This window comes from Oryzias latipes, chromosome 24, assembly GCF_053564925.1.
Source record: "Oryzias latipes strain Hd-rR chromosome 24, Olatipes_Hd-rR_3.1".
Lineage (NCBI taxonomy): Eukaryota > Metazoa > Chordata > Actinopteri > Beloniformes > Adrianichthyidae > Oryzias > Oryzias latipes.
Window position 1 is genome coordinate 7433223 of NC_136260.1, and position 21723 is coordinate 7454945.

The window sequence follows — 21723 nt, forward strand, 5'->3', positions numbered from 1 at the left end:
ACTTTACATTGGATATAAGAAGAATAAATTGAGCAGCTTGGTGGACATTTAAGGCCTTTTTATAATCAAAGTTGGACTCCAGACTGTCTGCAAACACTGTAGAGCCTGTCCTCTGCAGTTTAGCATGCAGCGCTGAAACTGGGCAGATTGAACCCTTAAGTGGGGTCTGAGAATGCATAAAAAGAAAAACTAATAAAAAGCATTTCAAAATATGGCCAATTTTCCCAGACTATGAACCATTTCAAGCTAAATGAAAACAATCTGCATTTGATTAAAAGCTTCTCTGCAAGAGGAGCCATGGATTCTGCAGATTCTTTCTGTGATTCTGGAGCAAAATGCAGGAGTTATTGCGAGGATATATGCAGCATTCTGCCACAGAGCCATCTAAATCTTGATGTCAGATATTTTATTATTAAAAGTCTGTGCTCTCTTTACAGCCGTCAGAACTCAAAGCCTGAGGAACAGGCTGGAGTCGTCCTTAATGCCAAGAAATGAATGAAAAGACAGCAAAAAAGGTTCAAATAATAAGGAAATTTAAACCATAGGACTAAAAAACACAAGAATCTATTTCCTTTAGAAAAAACCTAAATTCATATTTCATTTTGTTTTTGTTTGATTGAGAGACAAATGCACAAGCTGTTTTGGATTTAGAAATATAAAGGCTTGATGCATCTGTACAGGTGCTGCAGGTTTTTGGGTGGAGGTTTGTAGAGAGGAGCGGCTGCATTTTAAAGGGGAGTACAGGTGTGTCTTACAGTTGTGTGTAGTAAGTGCATCGTGAGGTAAGGGTAACGTAAGTTGCACACACTTATGACATACAGGTCAAAGTCATACAGTGCCCTTACACTGCTCTGTATTAGTTAGTAGGATGTGTGAATTGGCCATATGCAAGTGCTTATAGGTCACCTGAAGGACGCACACACAAACTAAGCTCTGATTACCTATTCCTCTGTTTATCTTCACCCTACCTTCCCCTTATGTGTTGTACAAGTGTTCCCTACGACCCCTTGCTCTCCACATGTCTGTATTAAAAATGTGCATGAACAGTTTGACACTCCAGACTCAGAGCCACGTGCAGGTTTGCCCATTTTTACCCAACTGGTTTAACTTTCAACCCCTGTGGAGCCCGAAAACAGACTTAGAAATGTGCGTAACAGCGCATGAACACGAACGTTTGGAACGCAGAAGCCTGAAACGCACAAGTACACCTGTTCACACTTTACAAAGTGGTTGCCCAAACGTGAGTTGCTGAAGGCGTGTGAATATAGCTTCACGTGAAGCCTGATGGAGGCGGGCACTTCAACTGAAGTTTGCCCCGCCCATTTCAACTTGAATGTGAAAAAAAGTGAAGTGCAGGTTTTGTTGGGTCCACCAACCTGTCAATCAAATAAAAAATAAATAAACTTCAGACCAGACAGAAACTGTCACCAGATTTATTGACTGTTTATAGAAAAACTTCAAGTTTGTAGGTTGTTGTACAGTCTTCACTCTGAAGCACTTGAGCAGATGAAAGTACAATCAGTTAGCGGTTGGGGGCGGAGCTTTCTGACTTTTATGTCAGTTTGTGATTCATAACTTCTCCTTTATGTTTGGAACTTACCAAGGGAAAGAAATAATCTGAATGATGCAGTTGAAATATCAGGATGATTTTGGACGGTTTTCTTCTTTAAGTGAAGAAGACATTTCTGGCAGCCTTTTTGCTCTGATAAAGCCAAACCAAAAAAAATAATAGAAATTGGCATAAACTTCAATAATTTTACAAAGCTGTTCATGTTCTTACTTTTAAGCAATTTAACTAAAGTGATATTTCTGTGGACATTTCAAAATAAAGGTGTTTAGCTGGATGAAAAAATAAAGCTCTTAGGCTTAAAAGATTTGACTGAAATACAGAAAATAAATGAAATAATGTTTTGTGCTTCTTCTGTCTTTACAGGTTTTCCAGCCAACGATTTTAGAGGACAACCATAACATGAACCCTTATTTTAATTTTACATTTGCCAAAAACACTTAAAAGGCCTGAGAAGTGTTTTATTGCACCATCTTTGATATAGTATAACAACGTAAAGTAATTTGGTTAAACTATAAACCTGGAGTTTCTACTTTTTCAATTGTCAATATTCTTTTAAGTACGACAGAAAAAGTCAAGAGGAAAAAGCTGTAACCAGCTCAAAAATACAAAGGTTTGGAACCAGATGGTTAAAAAACTCTTCTGAAATCTCAGACTAGTGACGCCAAATCAGAGTTTAAGGCTTGATAAAATCAGGGATGTTAGCTGTGAGTGATCAAGAGAAACAGCTTCAAGTATCTGGAGTCCACAAGTCCTGAAGGTTTGCTTCTGTTTATAAAAATATCAATGTTTAAAGTGCCAATTAGAGATTTTCCAAAAGAGCTGACTGTCAACCCAAAATATTCACTTAAAGATGTCCGATGCGGTGCAGGCAGATGTGTTTGTGCTTGTTCAGCCCAGGCCCGGAAAGCGGAGACGGACAGAACTGTTGTCTGGCTCTGCCGGGCTTTCTGCAGCAGTTAAGACTTTTTTGGACAATATGAGGACGAGTCTGTATTGAGGACCTCGATCATGGTTCTGATGGTGGGGAAAGTGTCCGACACGGATGGAAGACTCTGGTACCAGCTTGGCAAACTGTGCGGGAAGAGGAGTCAGGTGAGGTTCTGGTCGTGTAGAGCAGTCAACAAAGAAAAGCAAAGTCTGTGGGTCCCACCTCTTCAAGTGCATCCAGCCCTTTGTGGTTTTGCTGAAGTTCTCTGGACTCGGTGCAGTCATGGCTTCAAAATCCACCAACTAAAACAAAACGGTGACATCATCACTGTCATTTTGTACTCAGGTTGCTGAATAATAGACGAAAGAGTGCAGAGAAATGTAGAACGATCAAACATTTCATAAATATTTTAAACTTTCAAAATGTCTAGAAACAAAAAGTCCACAAAGAAACCATGATAGTTTAAAATGCGTATAAAATTATTACTCAAATAAAAGGTATTTTTTTCTCAGCTAAATACCTTGTTTCCAAAGCCTAATCATGTTTGAGAAGTTTTTGACTTTGAAATCAGAAAAGTCCTGTTTAGTTACCAAATGGCAACATAACATGGCAGCAGTGGATGCAGTTTATTTTTTATAGACAGCGATGCAGCTTTTTCACTGGCTGTAATTGAGAACCTGCCCCTCGCCTTCCAAGTAGGACCCGCTGGCTCCAAGAAGACGAAATCATATAGACTTCTATAGAGAAATAAACAGCTGTAACTCAGTCATTCTATTGGTCAGAAGAATCTTTTTGGATCTGATAACTGTCAGTAACATGTTCTTGATAATCCTAACTTTTTTATATTTTTTTCTGTAGTAATTCCAGTTCTAAACTGAAAGATCAGATGCCTCCATAAAAGCATGTGGTCTCACGTCAGTTGTTCGAACGTTTGATTGACCGATTCTGCCGAGAGTGCTTTCAAGCAGTAGGGAGGGCTGTGGAATTCCAACAAGCTCACGTTTGATTGGCGAGAGTGGTTGTCATAGAAACCTCGACTCAGACCAACCTTGGACCAATCAACGTTAACTGACGACTTATGGCTGTAACATGGCAACATCTGTAGCGGGAAGAAATGGCGACTGAACGAGCCAATCTGAAAAGCCACTTTTCTCCGTGTCAGAATCAGCTGATTCACCATGACCTCGTAAACGGTCCATGAGTAACAGTATGTGAAAGAGCGTGTTTTAAGGTGCCACCGGCAACAGCTCCAGTGATAAAGGGTAGTATTTTGTTGCATATGCAACATTATGCACCATATAACCAAAATGTTAAAGAGCTTTTTTTTTTTGTACCTTTCCTTTAGGGATTCTGCCGATGACCTCCTTCCCGCTGGCCATTAGCGCCCCCATCACCACTGAATATGCCACAACACTGAGGAGAAACGGGAACAGCTGCGAGAACAGTTTCAGGTTCACCATTCTGAACTTCTCCTTCAATAATAAATGGACACTTCATTCTGTAAAGCACTGATGGAATGTGGCGGTTCGTCTAAATCAAGGCTGTTTGTCACCAGTTCACCATGCAGTTATTATTTATCTGTTTTAAAATAAACATCTTTCCTCGTGCACTTTTATTCCATAGATTTGTTTAGTAATGAGTTTGAGATCAAAACTGATCCAAAATGACAGTAAGTCTCCAAACTTTTATAATTCAATTCAATTTTATTTCTATAGCCCAATATTACAACAATAGTCGTCTCAATGGGCTTCATACCGGTAATTGTCTAAGAGCATGGAATCAGTCATAAAACAGAAATGGTAAATGCTAAACTAAACAGCCTAAAGGTTTTCATTTAGCGGTTGGATCAGCAGCTTTAGGCAGGTAAATGTATTAAAGACATGACCGAGGAGAATAAGTGAGAAGAGAGAATCAGAAGGACGGAGATGAGCGAACTCGGTAGTTTTTCCAAAATAAAACATCCTTCACAATCAGATAAATAATACAGAAAAATGTAAGTGACCTACAGTGATGTGGACCACAGCTAAATGTTGTTATGTCTGCTACTACAGATCAAAATGAGCAGTTCTGCTATAATTAGGCACATCTATCATCTGGATTTTTATGCTGAGACCTAAATATTTCTGCAATTTCTTTTTCGGAGAACAATTTCATTTTTCCTGGAGCTGTTGAAGTGTTGAGTGCTCCTACCTGGATCCTCTGGAGAGAGGCATGAGGTTGCAGAAATAATACACCAGAGAAAGGATGAGGTTGCTCACAGCATCTGCATCCTGAAAAAACAACAACTTTTCAACTCAACCTTTAATAAAGAGCCTACATTTCTGCAACCGTCCTCCTGCAACTTTATTTTCAGTTCATTTTAGAAGCGAGCACAATACCGCTCAGTCATTAGAGCAGAAGAGACATTTTAGATGAACTTTATTAACACTTATTTACATTTTTCTTGTGAAGTGTAAATACTTGTAAACATGACAACAAAGCGTTTGTTGCATTACTTTTTTTTCGCTTTTTAAGAACAGAATGTAAAATAAACATACTCCAAAAACATCGAAGACCTAAGATGGAAAAACATAAAAAGAAAAAAAGAGAAGAGGAGGTGAGACCATTTATGCCTCTGGTCCATTTTTTCACTTTAGTTACTTTTATTGAACCAGCAGGTTCCTTTTTAGATGGGAAATGACACAAGTGTCTTCTGTAAAGGTGGTGAAACAGTCTTTCTTATAAAAAATCATTCTCAGCTCTTCATTGAAAGACCCACTCGGATCATCTTTTGATCTAAAGTGTTCACAGTGGTCTTTTCATTAGGATTATGATGTTTTTAGCCAAAATGCATTGGTTCTTTAGTTTTAGATAATTTAGTAACCTAGATTTGTTAGGCTGAAAAAACACAAACCCCCAGTTCTGTGGAGAGCATCAGCGCCTTTCCTTTGACAGTCAGGTCTTTGTAGATGGACTCGATCTCTGACTGATATTGTTGCGTCCTCTCCTCTGTCGTCTGCGTCTCTACAGAGAACAACATGTTTCCCACCCTAAAAAAGAAGAAGAAAAAAATCAACAATAATTTTGATTCATTCTCTTATTGACTGAACATCTTCATACAGTTATATAGTGTAGGTTTACTCGCAGGTTTAAGGAACAAAAGAACCAAACACGTGTTTCCTAAACTCAGTCCAGACTCCAGGTAGACTCACTTTGTGATGTCACAATTTTTGCGGGTTGGGAGGGGCTGGTATTCCAGAGGAATACTCAAATGTGTGAACTAATCAAAATACTGCTTTGGGACTTTTTTCATGAGGAATTCTTATAATACACTGAAAGGCTAAAAGAAAATGCATGGGGCCATCTAAATAAAATCTGATTTGGATGCTACACCTTTTATGTTTGCATAGAATCCATATGGGTTTACATGCTGTGGCAGAACCAACAAAAGTGGAGACAGAATAAATATTTATAGAGCTTATATTTGATTTATAAACGTAAACCTTTATTTTTGTGGGTACTTCATATTAATTTACACAAGGTATAGCAGAAAGTTTCTTCCTAAGTATTCCTATTCCAAATGTCTTTCTCACATATATATCCTTCTATTAAAATGCAGATAAGACTAACTTGCTTTATAGAAAGTATCCAGACCAAAGTGGACTCCAGATAATTATAATGATTTAAAAATGAACTGAACAGAAAATTTTGTTGTGACCAATTTACAGTCTAACTAGCCAAAAGAACAGTTTGATGCAATGTCATCTGCATAGAGATAAAAAATGGACATTTCACACTCGAATCTGTGTTATTTATATAAAGTAGATCCAATTATGATCCCTAAAGAATGCTTTTGATAATATCACAAGGTTATGCCTTTGATTTAAAAGAAAATCCTTCCTTTACAGGTAACTTTATTTTTTAGTTTTATTTTCAGATTCAAAATATATATAGTAGCCCCAGAACCGATCCCTGAGGAACACCAATGCTAGCAATACGGCAACAGGGAAAGTACTTTTCTTCAAAAAATAAATAATCACCCTCAGGAATTTTTCTTTTTTATAATTTCTAGGGGGTCCAATTTGCTAACAAAAAGTGCCAGCAACCCTAGTCCTGATACTTGAAACACCTTTAAAATTGAGGTAACTAGAGCCATGCACTGTATAAAAAAAAATACAATACTTGTCAGACTTTTATCCTCATCTCATTTTGTTTGGGTTTTTGCAGAAATAGTTCTGGTTGTAATGTTGAAACTGGGTTGGTAAAACAAAAATAATACTTTCTAACTTATTGCAATAAAAAGAAAAAACAGATTACTTGGAAGCAAATTTTGGTCCTAGTTTTGCATTATAATAAAGTAGAGATATGTTGAGTAAATGTACTATTTTTGGTTTTAGGCAAAAGTCTCTTCTTTTACCTGTCTCCAGTGATGGTGATGGTGAAACCATCATACTCTTTACCAGGATCCTTCATGCTCGGCACCTTGGAGTTGACGGTGAATCCGTCTCTTGTTTTACTGTTGAACTGCTTCAGGAAAGAAAAAGAAAAATGCAACAATTACAAAACCAACTTTGCCATGTGCTCGCAGCAATACGGTCACATTAATATCCAAATACGGTTTTCTTTTCTTCATACCTTCATTATAGGAAGCAGATGTTCTATTCTATTCACGCTTTCAAGGGCTTGTCGAACTTCCAAAAGCCCTCTAGGATTGAATGCTCTAAGATAAAGTAAATAAAAACACATCAGTTACAGAAAATGTAGAAAAAGTTAGGTGATATAAACAAAACTTAATCATCCAAAATGTAAAGAAACACTTAAAAGAAAAGACAATTTTTAGGCACAACAGCATCAAAAAACTAAAGAAACTGTATTTGTTACAATTGTTTAAATTGTTTTTACCCGTGATAAACCAGTATTCTGTCTTTGATGAAGTCAAGGATGTTGTCGAAATATGCCAAGTATCTGATGTTGATTATCTGCCCCCTAGAAAAAACAAAACGTTAAAGAAAATGTAAATCTATATGCAGCAATCCACCTCTTGTTTTGCTAAAGTTACATTTAGGTGGAAAATCCAAAGCAGTAAAATCAATTTATTGGTTTAAAGGCTAATCATCTTAAACTTTACACTATTTTCCATACAACAAGATGCACTGAATAGCCTCAATTTTTTTCAAGAAAGCGCCTCACATGAATTAATGGGTTGAATGCTATAAAGCATTCAAGCCATTTTCCTGTTTCTCTTTCTTTCTTTTTAATAGTATCTTCCACCACTTTTTGGCGCTTAACTCCTACAATTTTTCAGCTATTTTAACCATTCAACTATTAAAATGTTCAGCTCTTTCAGCCTTTTCCAGCTCTGACTTTTGGTCCTTCAAATCATTGAACTTTTCAAGATATTCCTTCCCTACGCACTGTACTATATAGTGCGTTCGCCATTTTGAATTGGTGTCCGAATCTACAATTCCAAAATCGGGTGCAACAGAAATTTCCCAGAAGTCTGTATTGATTCTCACTAGATCTAAAAAATATCAACCACAATGCATTGTGTCTGAATATTTTTTGCCGAAAAAACGTTTTTTTTTTAATCTTCAGAAGACAGTGAACTCATAAATAATCATCGCAAAACATTCATATAAATTAGATTTTAACTTTGTGAAATCGATGACGTCATATCTGTCATAAAAAAATAAAAAGCAGTGAGCATGGTCTCCGAATTGCTTTCAAAATTCAGGGAACTATATAGTGCCACACTATATAGTTTTTTGTAGTTGGGGGTTAGGGTGGGAATTCAGACACAACCTTTTATTTCTATTTACGTTGCTTTTTGCATGGTTACCATGGTGACCACAAAAAACTTGAACATTTAGCTATATTACCCAGAAAAATATGAACAAACATGAACACCAAAAAATAAAAACAGTGAATTTAATGAACTGTTTACTGATTAAAATCAGACAAATCAAAGTAGTTGGTAATTATATTCTCTCTAGAACTTTCCTAGAAAGTTGTAGATGGCGAACCACTAGGATGCTACAATCATATTTGACGGCGTTAGGACTTTCAGAATGTTTGACGCTTTAATGCAGAAACCAAGAGAAGATGCCTTATGACTCTGCTTATGGAGAAAAACATTTTCAAAGTCCATGTGGAATTTCAAGTTGGTCCCGTTACCTGATGAGGTTGATATGATTGTTGAAGCCTCTGCTAAGACTTCTAGCAGGCATCTGGTCCAGCCACAGCACGGGCTGGTCTGGGTCTGCAATCCTACAAAAAACAGAAAAAACATTTATCCTGTCAGAACTATTTAATCCAACCCAATCTTTGCAGAAATTTTACTTTAAACCTGCTAAATCATGCTTAGGTTTCACACTGTGACACACAGCGGGGTGGGTCTCAAAATATTTAATAGATTCTTATACTTCTCAGAGACGCTTTAAAGAGATAACCGTGGATTTCCCGGGTTCTTTTTAGAACGTTACCCCTGCAATAAACGAGGGAACTCTGCACTCGTGAAAAGGTAACAGATATATGCGTAGCTGCAGCAGAAGGCATAGAAATGTGCTTTTTTCATCATCACTGGATGAGAAACAGACATGCAGGACACAACACAGCTGCTCAGTTTTAGCACAAACAGTGAGGCGTGAGGAACTGCAACCCTCAAAGTCTCAGCGGGACGAAGACGGGAGAGGATCCACTATTTCTTGTTTTTATTAACGTATCAGTATTTTTTTCCTGACTTTTTGTCTTTGAAAATCACAGAGAGACTTATTTGGTCATGTTTTATTTTTAATAAATATTGTTATTTTATTAAAAGGATCATGAGTGGATGAAACAACTCATTTAAGGTACCAAAGGGCTTCACAATAAAAAAAAGACAAAAGAAGTTTAAAGAAAAAGAGTTATTGTGGCCTCACAAGAAAACTTTTGGGGACCTCGCTCTAGCATCCATGTGTTGTTTTTCATTCTTCCTATCATTCAAACAACACATGAACGCAGCATTTCTTCAAGTTTTACACAAAGTGCATCAAGCCGTTGGTGCAATTGTCTCTAAAATGAGAACAAAAGTTTTAGCCAAAAAACTCTAAAATGTTCTGTATTCAAATATAATTTTCAATCCAAACGTTTTCATCCAGATTCCATGTTATTTCCTTCTCACTCCACACATCTGCTCCTGGTCCGGCCCTTCTAACCAATTTTAGAACCCTTTGTGGCCCAAGAGTCATAAAGTTTGCCCACCCCTGATTTAGCCTAACGGCTCTAAATCCACCCTTTCAAAAAACAACTGAGACCTCCACTGTCCGTCCCTCTTCACATGTTTAGAGTTTCTGGGTCATTCTTGACTCTGCTCTCTTTTTTACTTCATCCATTAGTAACATCACCTCAATAGTATCTCTCCACCTGTGCAATATTGGGTGTGGCTAACAGTTTCTAACAGATCTCATACAGCGTTTCCGCTACAGACATTAGTCACATCCCATGTTGACTACTGTAGACTGAATACCTCATTTTGGTCTCCCATTTAAGTCCATCCATCACATTCAATTGGTTTAAAACTCTGCTGCCCAGATCATTTAACCAATCACGTCACTCCTGTCCTGAAGAAAGAACTCTGTTGCTCCATCTCACTCTTCTTTCCCCTCACTTAAAAGTCTTCACAACCCGTTTTTTTCTGATCTCTTCCAATTCTATCTACCCTCCCACACTATCAGATCGCCAACAAGTCTCCTCCTCTTCATCTGCTCCTCTTTCCATCACAGGGAGGAGGGCGTTCAGCAGATCAAGAACTCTCTACCGCATGTTTACAGGGGTTTATGGTGCATAAATTCCCAACCGATGTTTCAATCAAAACTTCAAACTCGCTTTTTTGTTGGCTTCAACAGCCAAGATAAAAACGGACCTTTTCCCTTTGATAGCCTTTGTGTCTGTTTGAAAGACACCTGTAAGGCAACTTTTATACCCATGAAAGGCAGCTACAAATAAAATGTATTTAAAACTAATGCTAAAGACTATTAGACCTCATCTGTCCAAGTCTATTCGCCTCTTAATTTAGGATTCTTTTGAGGGTTTTTCTTAGCGTCCAATTAAATTCCGTAATTGAGGTTCTCACCGTCTCCATTTGACTGCTATGTCAAACATGTCTCTCCACTGCATCTGCCTGGTCTTTCCGTTGACACGTACTTTGGAGTTGCTCCACGTCCGATGCATAGCCTGCATCACCTCCAGTGTTGCTAAACCCATAGCTGTAATAACACACACAAAGCTGTTATTCTCATCACCTTTGACCCCCGACACCGTGACCTCCCCCCCGAGAGAGGCGGAACTTTATAGTACCTCTGTGTATTCTCTTGTTAGGTAAAAAGCCCGGAGTGTCGTACTGCATCAGCGCCCCCAGATGGTCGGCGCTGCAAATCATCTTCTGGACCTCTATGCTGTAGCTTTCAAAGTTCTGTGGAAGAACATCTCTGAGAAGAAACAGGAAGAAGAAAAGGCTGTAGATTATATTTGATTTATAAACGTAAACCTTTATTTTTGTGGGTACTTCATATTAATTTACACAAGGTATAGCAGAAAGTTTCTTCCTAAGTATTCCTATTCCAAATGTCTTTCTCACATATATATCCTTCTATTAAAATGCAGATAAGACTAACTTGCTTTATAGAAAGTATCCAGACCAAAGTGGACTCCAGATAATTATAATGATTTAAAAATGAACTGAACGTTCGAGCATGGAGGATGAGAAGAAGAAAGGAATGATGAGGATGTGTAGATAAGGAAGGAAGAACAAGTGGATGAATACCTAAGAGATGGTTAAAGACAGCTGACTGGAGAGAATTTGGGGTTGTCAAGGGACTAAAGTTGGTTTTCAGATGTTTAGAGAAGGTCATCAAGTGATTAGAGATGGTGGTTAGCTCATTAAAGACAGTTTTACGCTCAGTGGTTTAAAACCTTCACCAGATCTGCTGAAGGAGATCTAAGTGATTGGAAATGTTTTTTTAGCTGGCTGTGACAGGATCCTGCTCCAAAGACAATGACACAAAAACTTGCTAACCCAAGGTTATGGTTTAATAATAATAATGGATTACATTTATCTGCGCTTTTCCAGATCCTCAAAGCGCGTACAATATGTCCATTATTCATTCACTCCTCATGTATTCTGGGTGATGGTGGAGACGTGACTGCCAGTTCGTGCCTATGGTCCCTCTGACCCTCACCTAGATCATTCATACACATTCACACACCAGTGGAGCTGCAGTGGAGGCAGGGAGGGTGAAGTTTCTTGCCCAAGGACACAACGACAGTTGACTGGGGGAGAGCGGGGATCAAACTGCCGACCCTACGACCATTGGACAACCTGCTCAACCTCCTGAACCACTGCCGCCCAGAGCTAACCACCATCTGTAATCATTTGATGACCTTCTCTAAACATCTAAAAACCAACTTTAGTCCCTTGACAACCCCGGTTTAATATTAGAAACTGTTGGAAGTTGATAAGAAATTGTTCTTAAGAGTTCAGGCAGCTCTGAATGTTTTCAGGGATGAAGGTCAGGTGCTTAGAAACAGCTGTGAAATGATTAGAGAAAGAAGCTCTACAGGTGGTCAAAGGCCTAATCCTGCTCCATGAACATGGAAAACAGCAGTGTTAAGGCACAATTCATGGATTATAACCCTTAAGGTTACAATGATGATGTAGGCCTAAGGTCAGTTGGATGAAACTTTACAAACTTTTCATTTAGTCACAACTGTCCTTATGGGTAAATACAGGCTGTCTGCAGGCAAAATATTGGTAAACTTGTACGGGGGCATGCAGGCAGCTCCACAGAAAACATCAAAGTTGTAGATCGATCGGTGAGCCCGTAGAGGGAAAAGGTTCATACACATTTTTTCTAGAGTCATGCTGGAGGCAACAGGTCGTAGTGAACACTTACACAACACACAAGGGTAAATAAGGGTGGAGTAGGTGAGACGCAGGCATGCTGTACGGAATTTTCTATTTTTTCTACCCCTCTAAATCCTGGAGACCATGCTGTTCATGTGATCCTTGCGTGATTTGTACAGGTTTACCCATTTTTTTGCTCCCAGGCAGCTTGTATCCTACCATAAGGGCAGTTGGGACTAATACTTTACTAACGACTAGAGTGGGACATAAGGGCTCCATACAAAAGCATCACCTGTACAACAACTTAAATTTGCCATGTGAATACTTCACAATTTTCAACGAGCCTCAAGGGAACTACAAGACAGACTTGGGCTCCACTCAAGATACGCCTTGAACTGGCCACGACTCTCTACGACCCTTCACCTGCCCAGGGCTACCCAAAAGCCTGCAGCTGTCAGAAGTGAGAACTCTGTCTCCCTCTCTGGCAGGAGCCCTTCCCAAGGTTGTAGACGCACTACAGCTCCTAGCAACCCCTGCGCACACTTCCTGGATGCCGCACACCTGACTCTCATTCATTCAATTAACTACAGCATACTTCAGCTCAGTGCAAAGTATTGTTTGTGCCACGCTGCCTTCATTACCGAGTGTTCTATCTGGACATGATCTTCTGTCGCCTGACCCTGATTCTGTTTGCCTGCCCTGACCCTCACCTGGATTTTTGACCATCCTGTCTCTTCTCTTATGATCTTATGCCGGTCATCAACTCCTGCCTGCCTGACCCTTATGTAGCTTTGTGGACTTTTAGCCGAGCTAATAAACCTGCTGAACTTGGATCCAGCTGTCTGCCTGTTCTTGTGACAGCAGCGTCCATACTGGTCCAAACCCCCCCCCCCCGCAGGTGCAAGTGACTAGATCCTTAAATTATGCTGGTATTTTTAAATAAATATTTGTTCTTCTCCTGGTACTGCTCCAACTTCCTGGACTGTTGGGCAGGGATTTCCTAATCATTACAGAAGAGTCTCGTGCCCTTCGTGATGTTACCTTTCTTTATTTCTGTGAATGATCTATTCTTGTAATTTATTCGATTACAATCTTGCACCGCTCTTCTGCTGTGGGACAGCCTGAAATAAATCAAAGCATCACTAAACAGATTATATGTTAAGCTAACAATTGGAACGAAGATATCAGCCCATGAAGATTTAAAAGTCTGGATGACTACTATGATCCAGTATTTAGTGAACTTCTCAAACCTACTTTATATGAGGCTGCAGACCGGGTTGTTCTTCATAGTCTTCTATTAGAAAAGGCAGGTTTTTGGCCCAGTGATTCTTGAAGTTGCCAGGCAGATCCTGGTCCACGTTGTACTCGGCTACCGGGATGTCCAGGTGGGAGTGCATGTAACGAGAGTACTCTGGAGGGAAAACAAACAAAAGGGCTTTTCATCTGATTTTGATTACATTCTCCGCTCCGTCAGCTATTTGACTACATAGCTGAGGGTCTCAGAATGAAGGTGGAAGGACATAACGGTGTCAAGTTTTGATTGTGGGTTTGATCTGTAAACGTAGAGGCAATGTTCTCTTCTACGGTTTCACTTACAGGCAGAGAAAAGTTAAATCTTTGTGTCCCTTGAATGTTTATCCCCTTGTGTCTCGACAGTTTTCATATGAAGTCACACTAAGTGGAATGAAGCCCCTTTTCTTTAACAGCATCAGTTGATTTACGCTGATTGCGTAAATCACTAAATCCACTTACTGTAAAGTGTTGCATATCAGTGCAAAGCCGCTCTTTTTTTGTTTGTGCTAACTGTGTAAACGGTTGAAGAATTACCGTTTGAAAGAATGCAAACACTGGAGCTAAAGTTGTGCTGTAAAAGAGTTAAAGACCTGGCAGACCTGAGAGTCCCCCAAAGGTTAAAGGTCATCAGGTCAAAGTTTAGTCGGGGTTCCCAAAACAGGTTCAGGGAGGGAAAGTCTTCCTTTAGCCAAGTTTTAATGTCGTACTTTTTAAATTCTCAAAGTTTTGCTGTTTTTAATTCTAGCTATAAAACTGTTTGTTATACGTCTTTGTAAAAGCGGCTTCACCTGTAAATCCTTTGAATCGACCATATAAAATACAATTAAAAAAATGTACAAAAATAAAAGAAATGAAGAAAACAGGAGAATAATGTTGAAATTAAAAAGAAATATGTAAATCCCTAATACAAAATAACAACATATATAAAATATTTCTATTTTAAATCATTCTATATCCATCAAATAATAAGTGTGAAAAAAATGAAACTATTATTTCAATTGTTTTTAAATGTTGATTTGAAAGCACTGACCTCTGAGGTATTTCACTTTGAGGTATTCAGAGCTGGCCTTCTGCCCCAGGAGGGGGTCGTTGAGCATGACTTTAGTCTGAGCTTTGATGCCCTCGTAGAACTGCCCCATGGCTACGTGGCTTAAGCCCTTCATGTACTGACACACCTCGTTGTACGGCTCCAGCTGCAGACACCTCTGGAGGACGAAGGAGGACACATTTTTTTAACCACCTGCCTGCTCTGAAACGTATGAATGCTGCTTCTCTGGGACTTTTTCGGGGAAGCGGTTTACTTTAAAGTTTCCGAGCGCCTCCTGCAGCGAGCCGTGGTGGTACAGCATCATTCCCCGCAGCTGGAGCGACTGAATGTGGTTCTGGTTCATCATGAGAGCTTTCTGGAAGCTCTCCATCGCTGATTCAAAATCCCCCAGCTCTCTGGAAGAGACAAAAACAAAATAAACACTCTGTAATGTGAAATTCTTTATTTTCTTTCAAATAATGTTCTTTTTGTCTTTAGTTATTTTGCTTGAAATAAACTAATAAAACAATAATTAATTCAGTCCTTCATACCTGTAGGCCTGTCCCAGGCTCTTATAGGCATCTATGAAGTCAGATTTTAACTTCAGCGCCTCCTTAAATGTCTCAATGGCCTCCTGATGGAGAAAAACAAGCTTTCACCAAAGGGTTGCAGTAAAAACATGATTAAAAGAGGAAAGACTGAAACAATAACTGACAGTGTAACCACAAGGAAAACATTTCTTCATCAATTAAATAAAAAATATTTAAACCCCATTGAAAAGTAGATTTATAGTTCACCACTGGGAACACTTTTATAATAGACCAAAAGATGGAGTGGGACTTTAACCAAAACAAACTTCCATGAAAGTTACTCCCATGATTCATTCTGTGCAATGTACATTTTTTCAGGTTTGTAAATAATTGGCACATGTTCTGAAATATAAATAGTGATTTTTTGTTTTTGTTCGTTTGCATAGTTTGGTCTAGGGGGGTGCAACTCACTTAGGTAAGCTGTGTGTGATTAAAAAAAGAAAAAAAGCTCATGAGATCGCTGTTCTTCCACTAATGACCGCTAGAGGGCACTGTAGGCTTATATGTCAGCAATTGCATCTCCTACGACACTGATGGTAAACTGTTAACATTGCCAGTAACTTATAATAGAACACCACACTATAACACGCCAAAATACTGCTTTGGGGTTTCTTTAGTGAGATATAATACACTTAAAAGTTTAAAAAGATACATTTTCCTTATAAAGGGCCTTTAAGCAGAGATCACTGGATGTTGTGCTAAAGACGCAAGTAGGGACAGAGAAGTAGGGGTGTCAAATTAACACATCAATAGGGATGAATTAATTACAGACAAATTAATGTGATTTTTTATTTTATTTTTTAATCTCATTTTTAATCTAAAGCTATCATGTTATATTTAATAACATGATAAAACAAATAACTATTTGTTGAGTGAAGAGATGTTTTTTAAATATCACAACAGTTTAAATCAACTTCATTTTCTTCTTTTAATTTGGATTTAAAAATCAAGAAACTGAAAAATAGAAAAATCCAACCAATTATTAACCATTATTATTATTTCAAATGACTTTCAAAAGAACAATGTTTTATTATTCATTTCTTTCCGATTTAAAAGGTAAAAATTGTGTTTTTTAAAGTCAAACTCATTTCACTTTTGTGCTTGTTTTTTTATGTATTCTCAGCACAAATGTAAATTTATCCTTTTTATCTCTGTAGTTTAGAGTAATTTAATATTTAATGAAAAGTTGAAATATAAAAATCTCTACCCTCTTGAATGGGGAACAAGTGATACTGAGAAAGATGGAGAACCTCAATTTAAACCTTGTTAAATTTATATGAATATAACAAGATATTTACCTAAAAAACACAAACATGAATGAAATCCTTTTGATGGATACTTTTAAAGACAAAAGGAGCAAAACTCCAACCAGCAATAAAAGCCTTTAAAGATTTTTTATGTTGGACTAAAATCTGAGTTAAAACGTCTCCAACTAAAAACCAAAGCATCTCCCAGCAGCGTACCTTCAGCATGCCTCTGTGGAAATATGTGAGACCTTTGTACAGCATGGCAATGGGCTGGTTCTTCTTCAGCTCTAAGGATCTCTGGAAGTCTTCCATGGCTGCCACATAGTCCTGGATGGAAAAGCAGGTTTATGGTCATGTGACCGACACGCACATGCACAGTGCGCCACGCAGACAGCCAGACCTCAGAGATGAAGAGCAGCGTTCCTCTGTGCCTGTAGAGCCGAGCTGAAGGCTGCAGCTGGATGGCTTTGGTCAGGTCGCTCAGAGCCTCGCTGATGCGGCCCAAAGGAGACAGGATCTGTGGGATTCCAAAACCAAAAAAGAGCTGCACTATAAGCCTCAGGGAACATTGGGATTGAATCCCTCTAGACACAAAAATACATGGAACCACTGAGGCTGTAAAATGTCCCGAATTTAGCCTCAACATGAAAGCAAAAACCATAACTAACTTTTTTATAGCTGGAAATAAATTCAGGCTCCTCAAGGGCTTAAGTCCATTCACGAGCAACAAGTTTAAAGACCCAAAGTGCCTTTTTTGGCGTTTTTAACATTTAACATTTGTGGCATTTTTCTCATGATGGAGGACATTTAGAAAGAAAGTTGAATTTACAGCAGCTTTCTGAGTATTTCTTTATTCAAATCGTTGTGAATCAGAGAAAGAGCTCATCTTCGATGTAAAAAATACAAGTGGCGAGCTACTGTCTCCCTGCTCTGCTCCATTCTGATGCACCCACTGTCAGACAAATAGATCCATGAACGTCTTTGTTTTCCTCGGAATCTGGATCTAAACTCTACGACGGAATAGATCCAGTATTGCTCGTCATTTTTGTTGCACTGGTAATGTTAGGTTGGGGTTGTGAGGGGCTGTAAGCTAGCAGGGGAGCATGTAAACAGAGAGCTCTCAGCAACTGTGATGGAAAGGGGAAGAGGCGAAGGGGTCGCCAACAGTCCCACCCAGCAAGTCAGATTTTCTGATGAACTCCTGTCGCTGTGCAGAAACTATGTGCTAAAAAATGACACAGGTTTTTAGATTTAGCCTAAAAACAGCAAAATCATAATTGAAAGGCCACCGGGAACGCTTCTATAATGGATCCAATGAAGATGCTCAGAGTGGGGCTTTAAATTTGCCTGCAGAGATGGTAAACGTTCAGCGCAGAGAGTTGGGCTGGTTTCTTCTCAGGATGGTTCCATGTATCTGGTTCTAATCTGCAGATACAAAACCTTCCTGTGATCTAAAAACAACAGCAAATGAACAGAAGGGAACACAGTCTCACCTCTGCTCTCTGTTCATAGACCTCTGGCCAGTTTGGCTCCAGGGCAATGACTCGATTGAGCTCGTATAAAGCCAAGTCAGCATTTTTTATGTCCTGAGAAGAAAGAAATGTGGTTAGTGGCACAAAACAAACAAAAAACTTGGCATGTGAACTTAAAAAAAATGTAGAAATTTTATCAAAATTCCTGTATTCAGTGGATACTATATTTTAAAGTCATTTAAAGCAAGAAAACAGAAAGGTTAAAGTTGTCAAAAACAACTACAGATGAAGACATTAAGACAGGAAATTCATAAAATAACAGAAAAAAGTCTTTACAAACCTTTAGTATTTTGATAGTAAATAATTAAATCAAAATAAAATATTTTATTTGATAGTCAAATAAAAAGTCAGCCTAATTAAATCTTTACATTTTTTGAAAAAAAAAAAAAAAAAAAAGAGACCTGAGGGGTAAAAGCAACAAAAACTGAGAAATATCAGTGAAAAAAGGTTTAAAAAAAACACAAAAACTTAAAATTAATTATTTGCAGATCAAATTGAAAAATAAAGGTAGTTTGTAGATCTTGTTATAAATTATTTTTAAATTAATCTTTGATTTGGCTACTAGACTCTTGCTTTTATGTTTATTTTGAGTGTGGGAACACATTTTTTTAAATGGTTTTTATTCTCATCAAAATTAAAGGAAAACATTCTGTGATTTTGCACTTTTGTGCTCCAATATATGTTTGTTTACTGGAAGTAAGTTATTTCTTGCTTTAAGCATGATCAGTGCGGTTTTAAGTTTAACTAGTTCCCATAATTTCAATAAACCCGACTTTAAAAACTGTGCGATCACACGTCTTCCATAATCCACTCTATGAACGATTCAAACAGCTTTTTTTGTAAGACGTGCAAAGACAAAGAGGCAAACACATTTGATTGGAGACACTTTTAACGCCAACAATGTCTGGTTAAGGAGAATACATTTTTAAAACATGACTTCCAAACTAATGTCTTTCTTTAACTAAAAAAAAAAAAACGACTTCCTGCATATGATTTATGATTATTTTTTTTTCTCAAACAGGAAATAAGCGAGACCACAGAAAGAAATTAACCTGGAGCTTATAAAGCCAGAAAATGGCCATAACCAGAATCAATGACATGATTTTGTTATTCATTAATAATACAATATGCTTCAAAACATGCAAACGGGAGGGTTTCAACTGATTCACAAATGACATTTAAACAGAGTTTTCAGAAGATTCTTTCACTAGAATATGCTTATATTTTTAGACTCTAGGTGTGAATGTGTCAATATTCTAACAGGAAGAGTGCACTCCTGAATTAAAAATGTCAACAACAAAAAAAGCAATTAGACCCAAACAACAAACCTGCAGACTTTTCTTCCCATAAGCGATTCCTCTTCCATAAATGGCACTGACCAGCTCAGGATCGTTCTGCAAAATAAATGAAAATAAAAAAACCAGAGTTGAGCTACTTTGTTCAGAAAATGTTCTGCAGATGTTCTGTGACAACACACCTGCAGTAGGAGGGAGAAATGCTTGATGGCCTCGTCGTAGAGGCCGTTACCGATCAGAACGTAGCATATGGCTGTGAAATCAGAGGCTGCAGCGTTAGAGGACGACAACACAACAACATTGAACGTCAATTCAGGAACAGAACTACAGCAAACTTACAGAGCTCTTCGTTTGTGTTTTGGTTTTCTACGGGGAAGGGGATTTTCTTCTGCTCTATAAACAGCTTTGCTTGATTCTGAAAAACATTAAAGAAAGAATAGACCACAGTGATAAAGAGGGAAAATCATATATTTATTCAATAGAACTGAATTGCTGTGAATCAAAACAGAACCATGGTGTCGGTGGACATACGCAGCCTTCAACAGGTTTTTGGAGCTTTCTACAATTTTCTCAGCAGATCCATATCATGATGCTGCCACCTCCATGCTCCCCTGCAGTTTCAGCGATGGGTTCGTATTTGTGCCAACCACATTTTTAGGAATTGTTAAAAATTTGAAGTACCGGTAACTTTAAATCATTGTTTTCAGTAAAGATACATTAGATTTGTTTTTTTTTTTAACTTAAATCCACTTTTGCTAAAAAGATGCAGTTTGATGAAGAGGACCTATGTCTTCAATAAATAAGGAGTTCGCGTAAGCAAAGAAAATGAGAAGCTTTGGAGCCATCGGTCCAGATTTGATTAGGACTAGGGTTAGATCTTAAGGAGCTGTAAAATGTCCTCAAAGGTCTGAAAAAATACCACAAATCAGTGGATTTACCAAAAAAAGTCAGTGTTGTGTTAAAATCCAGAAGTCTTCAACCTAAAACGCATCAAGGTATTGTGTGGAAACAGTTTAAATCCTCCTCTGCTTCTTTCGTACATTTTCTAGCACACAAAGTCTTCAGTAGTTTCTGCACATTGTGGTATCAACACATTTAGTTACTTTAGGAGATTGCTGTTTGGTTCCTTGTACCGTTTTGTAATGTTGAGCTGTTTTGTGCTCATGTGAACATCACCGAACAAAATGTACTGAAGCTTCAGCAGCCGGGAGACGATGCTGGAAGCTGCAGGTCTGAAGCCGCGCCACATTTCTGCTGTCACGGCTTCCAACAGAATAAGCAGCAGCACCAACAGATGAAGCTCTCTGGCTCACAGTGCAGGGCGGAAGGATGAGACTGAAACCAGCAGAACACATCTCACCAGGATTTTCTCTGCGTTAAGAGAGAAGACGGACTTGCAGGGCGGGCTGCTTCCCTCCTCACACTCCGGGTCCTCCAGCTGTAAAACCGAAGACTCTACAAAGATAAGAATTGATCTTGAGGATGTGTTAAAGTTTATATACACTGAAATGAATAAAAAAATTGAAAGCCAACAAGCCAATTTAGCCAACTTTCTGTGTTTTGACCACTTAGACTTATTCACAAACAGCATAAATTAAAGGAAGGGCAAATTGAGTTGTAAAAACATTTGGAAACCACCTTAAAATAAAAAAGGAACATTTAAATTGAATCTATTAAACAAAAGTTATATAGTTCAAGCATATATTGTGATTTAAAGTGTTGCTAAACTTTTGACAGAAATAAGGACTATTGCATTTGTGATTATTTACCTGCATACGTCATTTATTTAGAAAAAAATCAATTTGAAATGTTAAATTAGCTAAGCTATGTTTAGTTACAACAAAATTGTTTAGTTATGACCTCTTCAAATACGTCATAACTTTTATTTATTGTGGTTTTTGTTATCTATTTGTGTATATTATAGCTGTATGTAATAGGTTTAATTGTCTTTTTACTGGACCGTTGTTGTAAACCTATTTTTAAAACCTTTCTTCTCCAATTATTAGCTTGATGTTAGCGCCCTAGCGTTAGCAGTTTGGCTAGCCGGCTCCACAGTGACAGCAGCAGCAGCGCTGAAGGACGTGGCAGAGAGCAAACAAAAACAGAGGCTTTACCGCAGTCTGCGGCGTAGTCCTCCAACTCGGACAGAGAGCTGCACCCCTGCTTGCGGAGCTCATTGTTAAACAGAGTCAGAGTGGAGAAGTGCTCGGTGGAAATCACTGCCCGGCACAGACAGAGCAGGGAGAGTGCTGCCGCACAAATAGTCCGGCTGACAGGGGCCATGTTGTGCCTCGTGCGTGACGTTGGAAAGCGGAAGAGTGTAGAGAGGAGGGCGACGCCCCCCAAGTCGTGAGAAGCCAATGATAACCTCACACGCAAGTA

At 38.4% G+C, this 21723-nt stretch overlaps 1 protein-coding gene across 2 annotated transcripts; it reads right to left on the minus strand.

Moving 5' to 3' along the window:
• Positions 1-1419: 1419 nt before the first annotated feature.
• ttc13 (tetratricopeptide repeat domain 13) lies at positions 1420-21680 on the minus strand. 2 transcript variants are annotated; one of them, XM_011491973.4, is made up of 23 exons: positions 21456-21680; positions 20702-20796; positions 19681-19756; positions 19524-19594; positions 19375-19440; positions 18008-18100; positions 16915-17031; positions 16731-16841; positions 15229-15311; positions 14952-15093; positions 14681-14855; positions 13612-13768; positions 10812-10942; positions 10588-10720; positions 8652-8744; positions 7380-7463; positions 7113-7197; positions 6895-7001; positions 5392-5527; positions 4689-4768; positions 3833-3911; positions 2721-2800; positions 1420-2641 (listed from the first exon to the last, which is right to left on the minus strand). In XM_011491973.4, the coding sequence occupies exons 1-23, from the start codon at positions 21622-21624 to the stop codon at positions 2527-2529; spliced, it is 2478 nt and encodes an 825-aa protein (XP_011490275.1). In that variant the 5' UTR covers positions 21625-21680; the 3' UTR covers positions 1420-2526. The 2 variants fall into 2 exon arrangements, with proteins under 2 accessions (XP_011490275.1, XP_004083826.1); XM_004083778.5 differs by having other exon boundaries at positions 6895-7004; positions 21456-21677.
• Between the last annotated feature and the right edge of the window lie 43 nt (positions 21681-21723).

What these genes read in the sequence shown, in the direction of transcription:
- ttc13 (XM_004083778.5), bottom strand. Translation starts at nt 21,624, where the DNA reads ATGGCCCCTGTCAGCCGGACTATTTGTGCGGCAGCACTCTCCCTGCTC. An exon ending in TTAACGCAGAGAAAATCCTG is followed by an intron (nt 19,757 to 20,701) that starts GTGAGATGTGTT and finishes AATGTTTTTCAG; the next exon opens with AATCAAGCAAAGCTGTTTAT. An exon ending in TCCACAGAGGCATGCTGAAG is followed by an intron (nt 15,312 to 16,730) that starts GTACGCTGCTGG and finishes TTTCTCCATCAG; the next exon opens with GAGGCCATTGAGACATTTAA.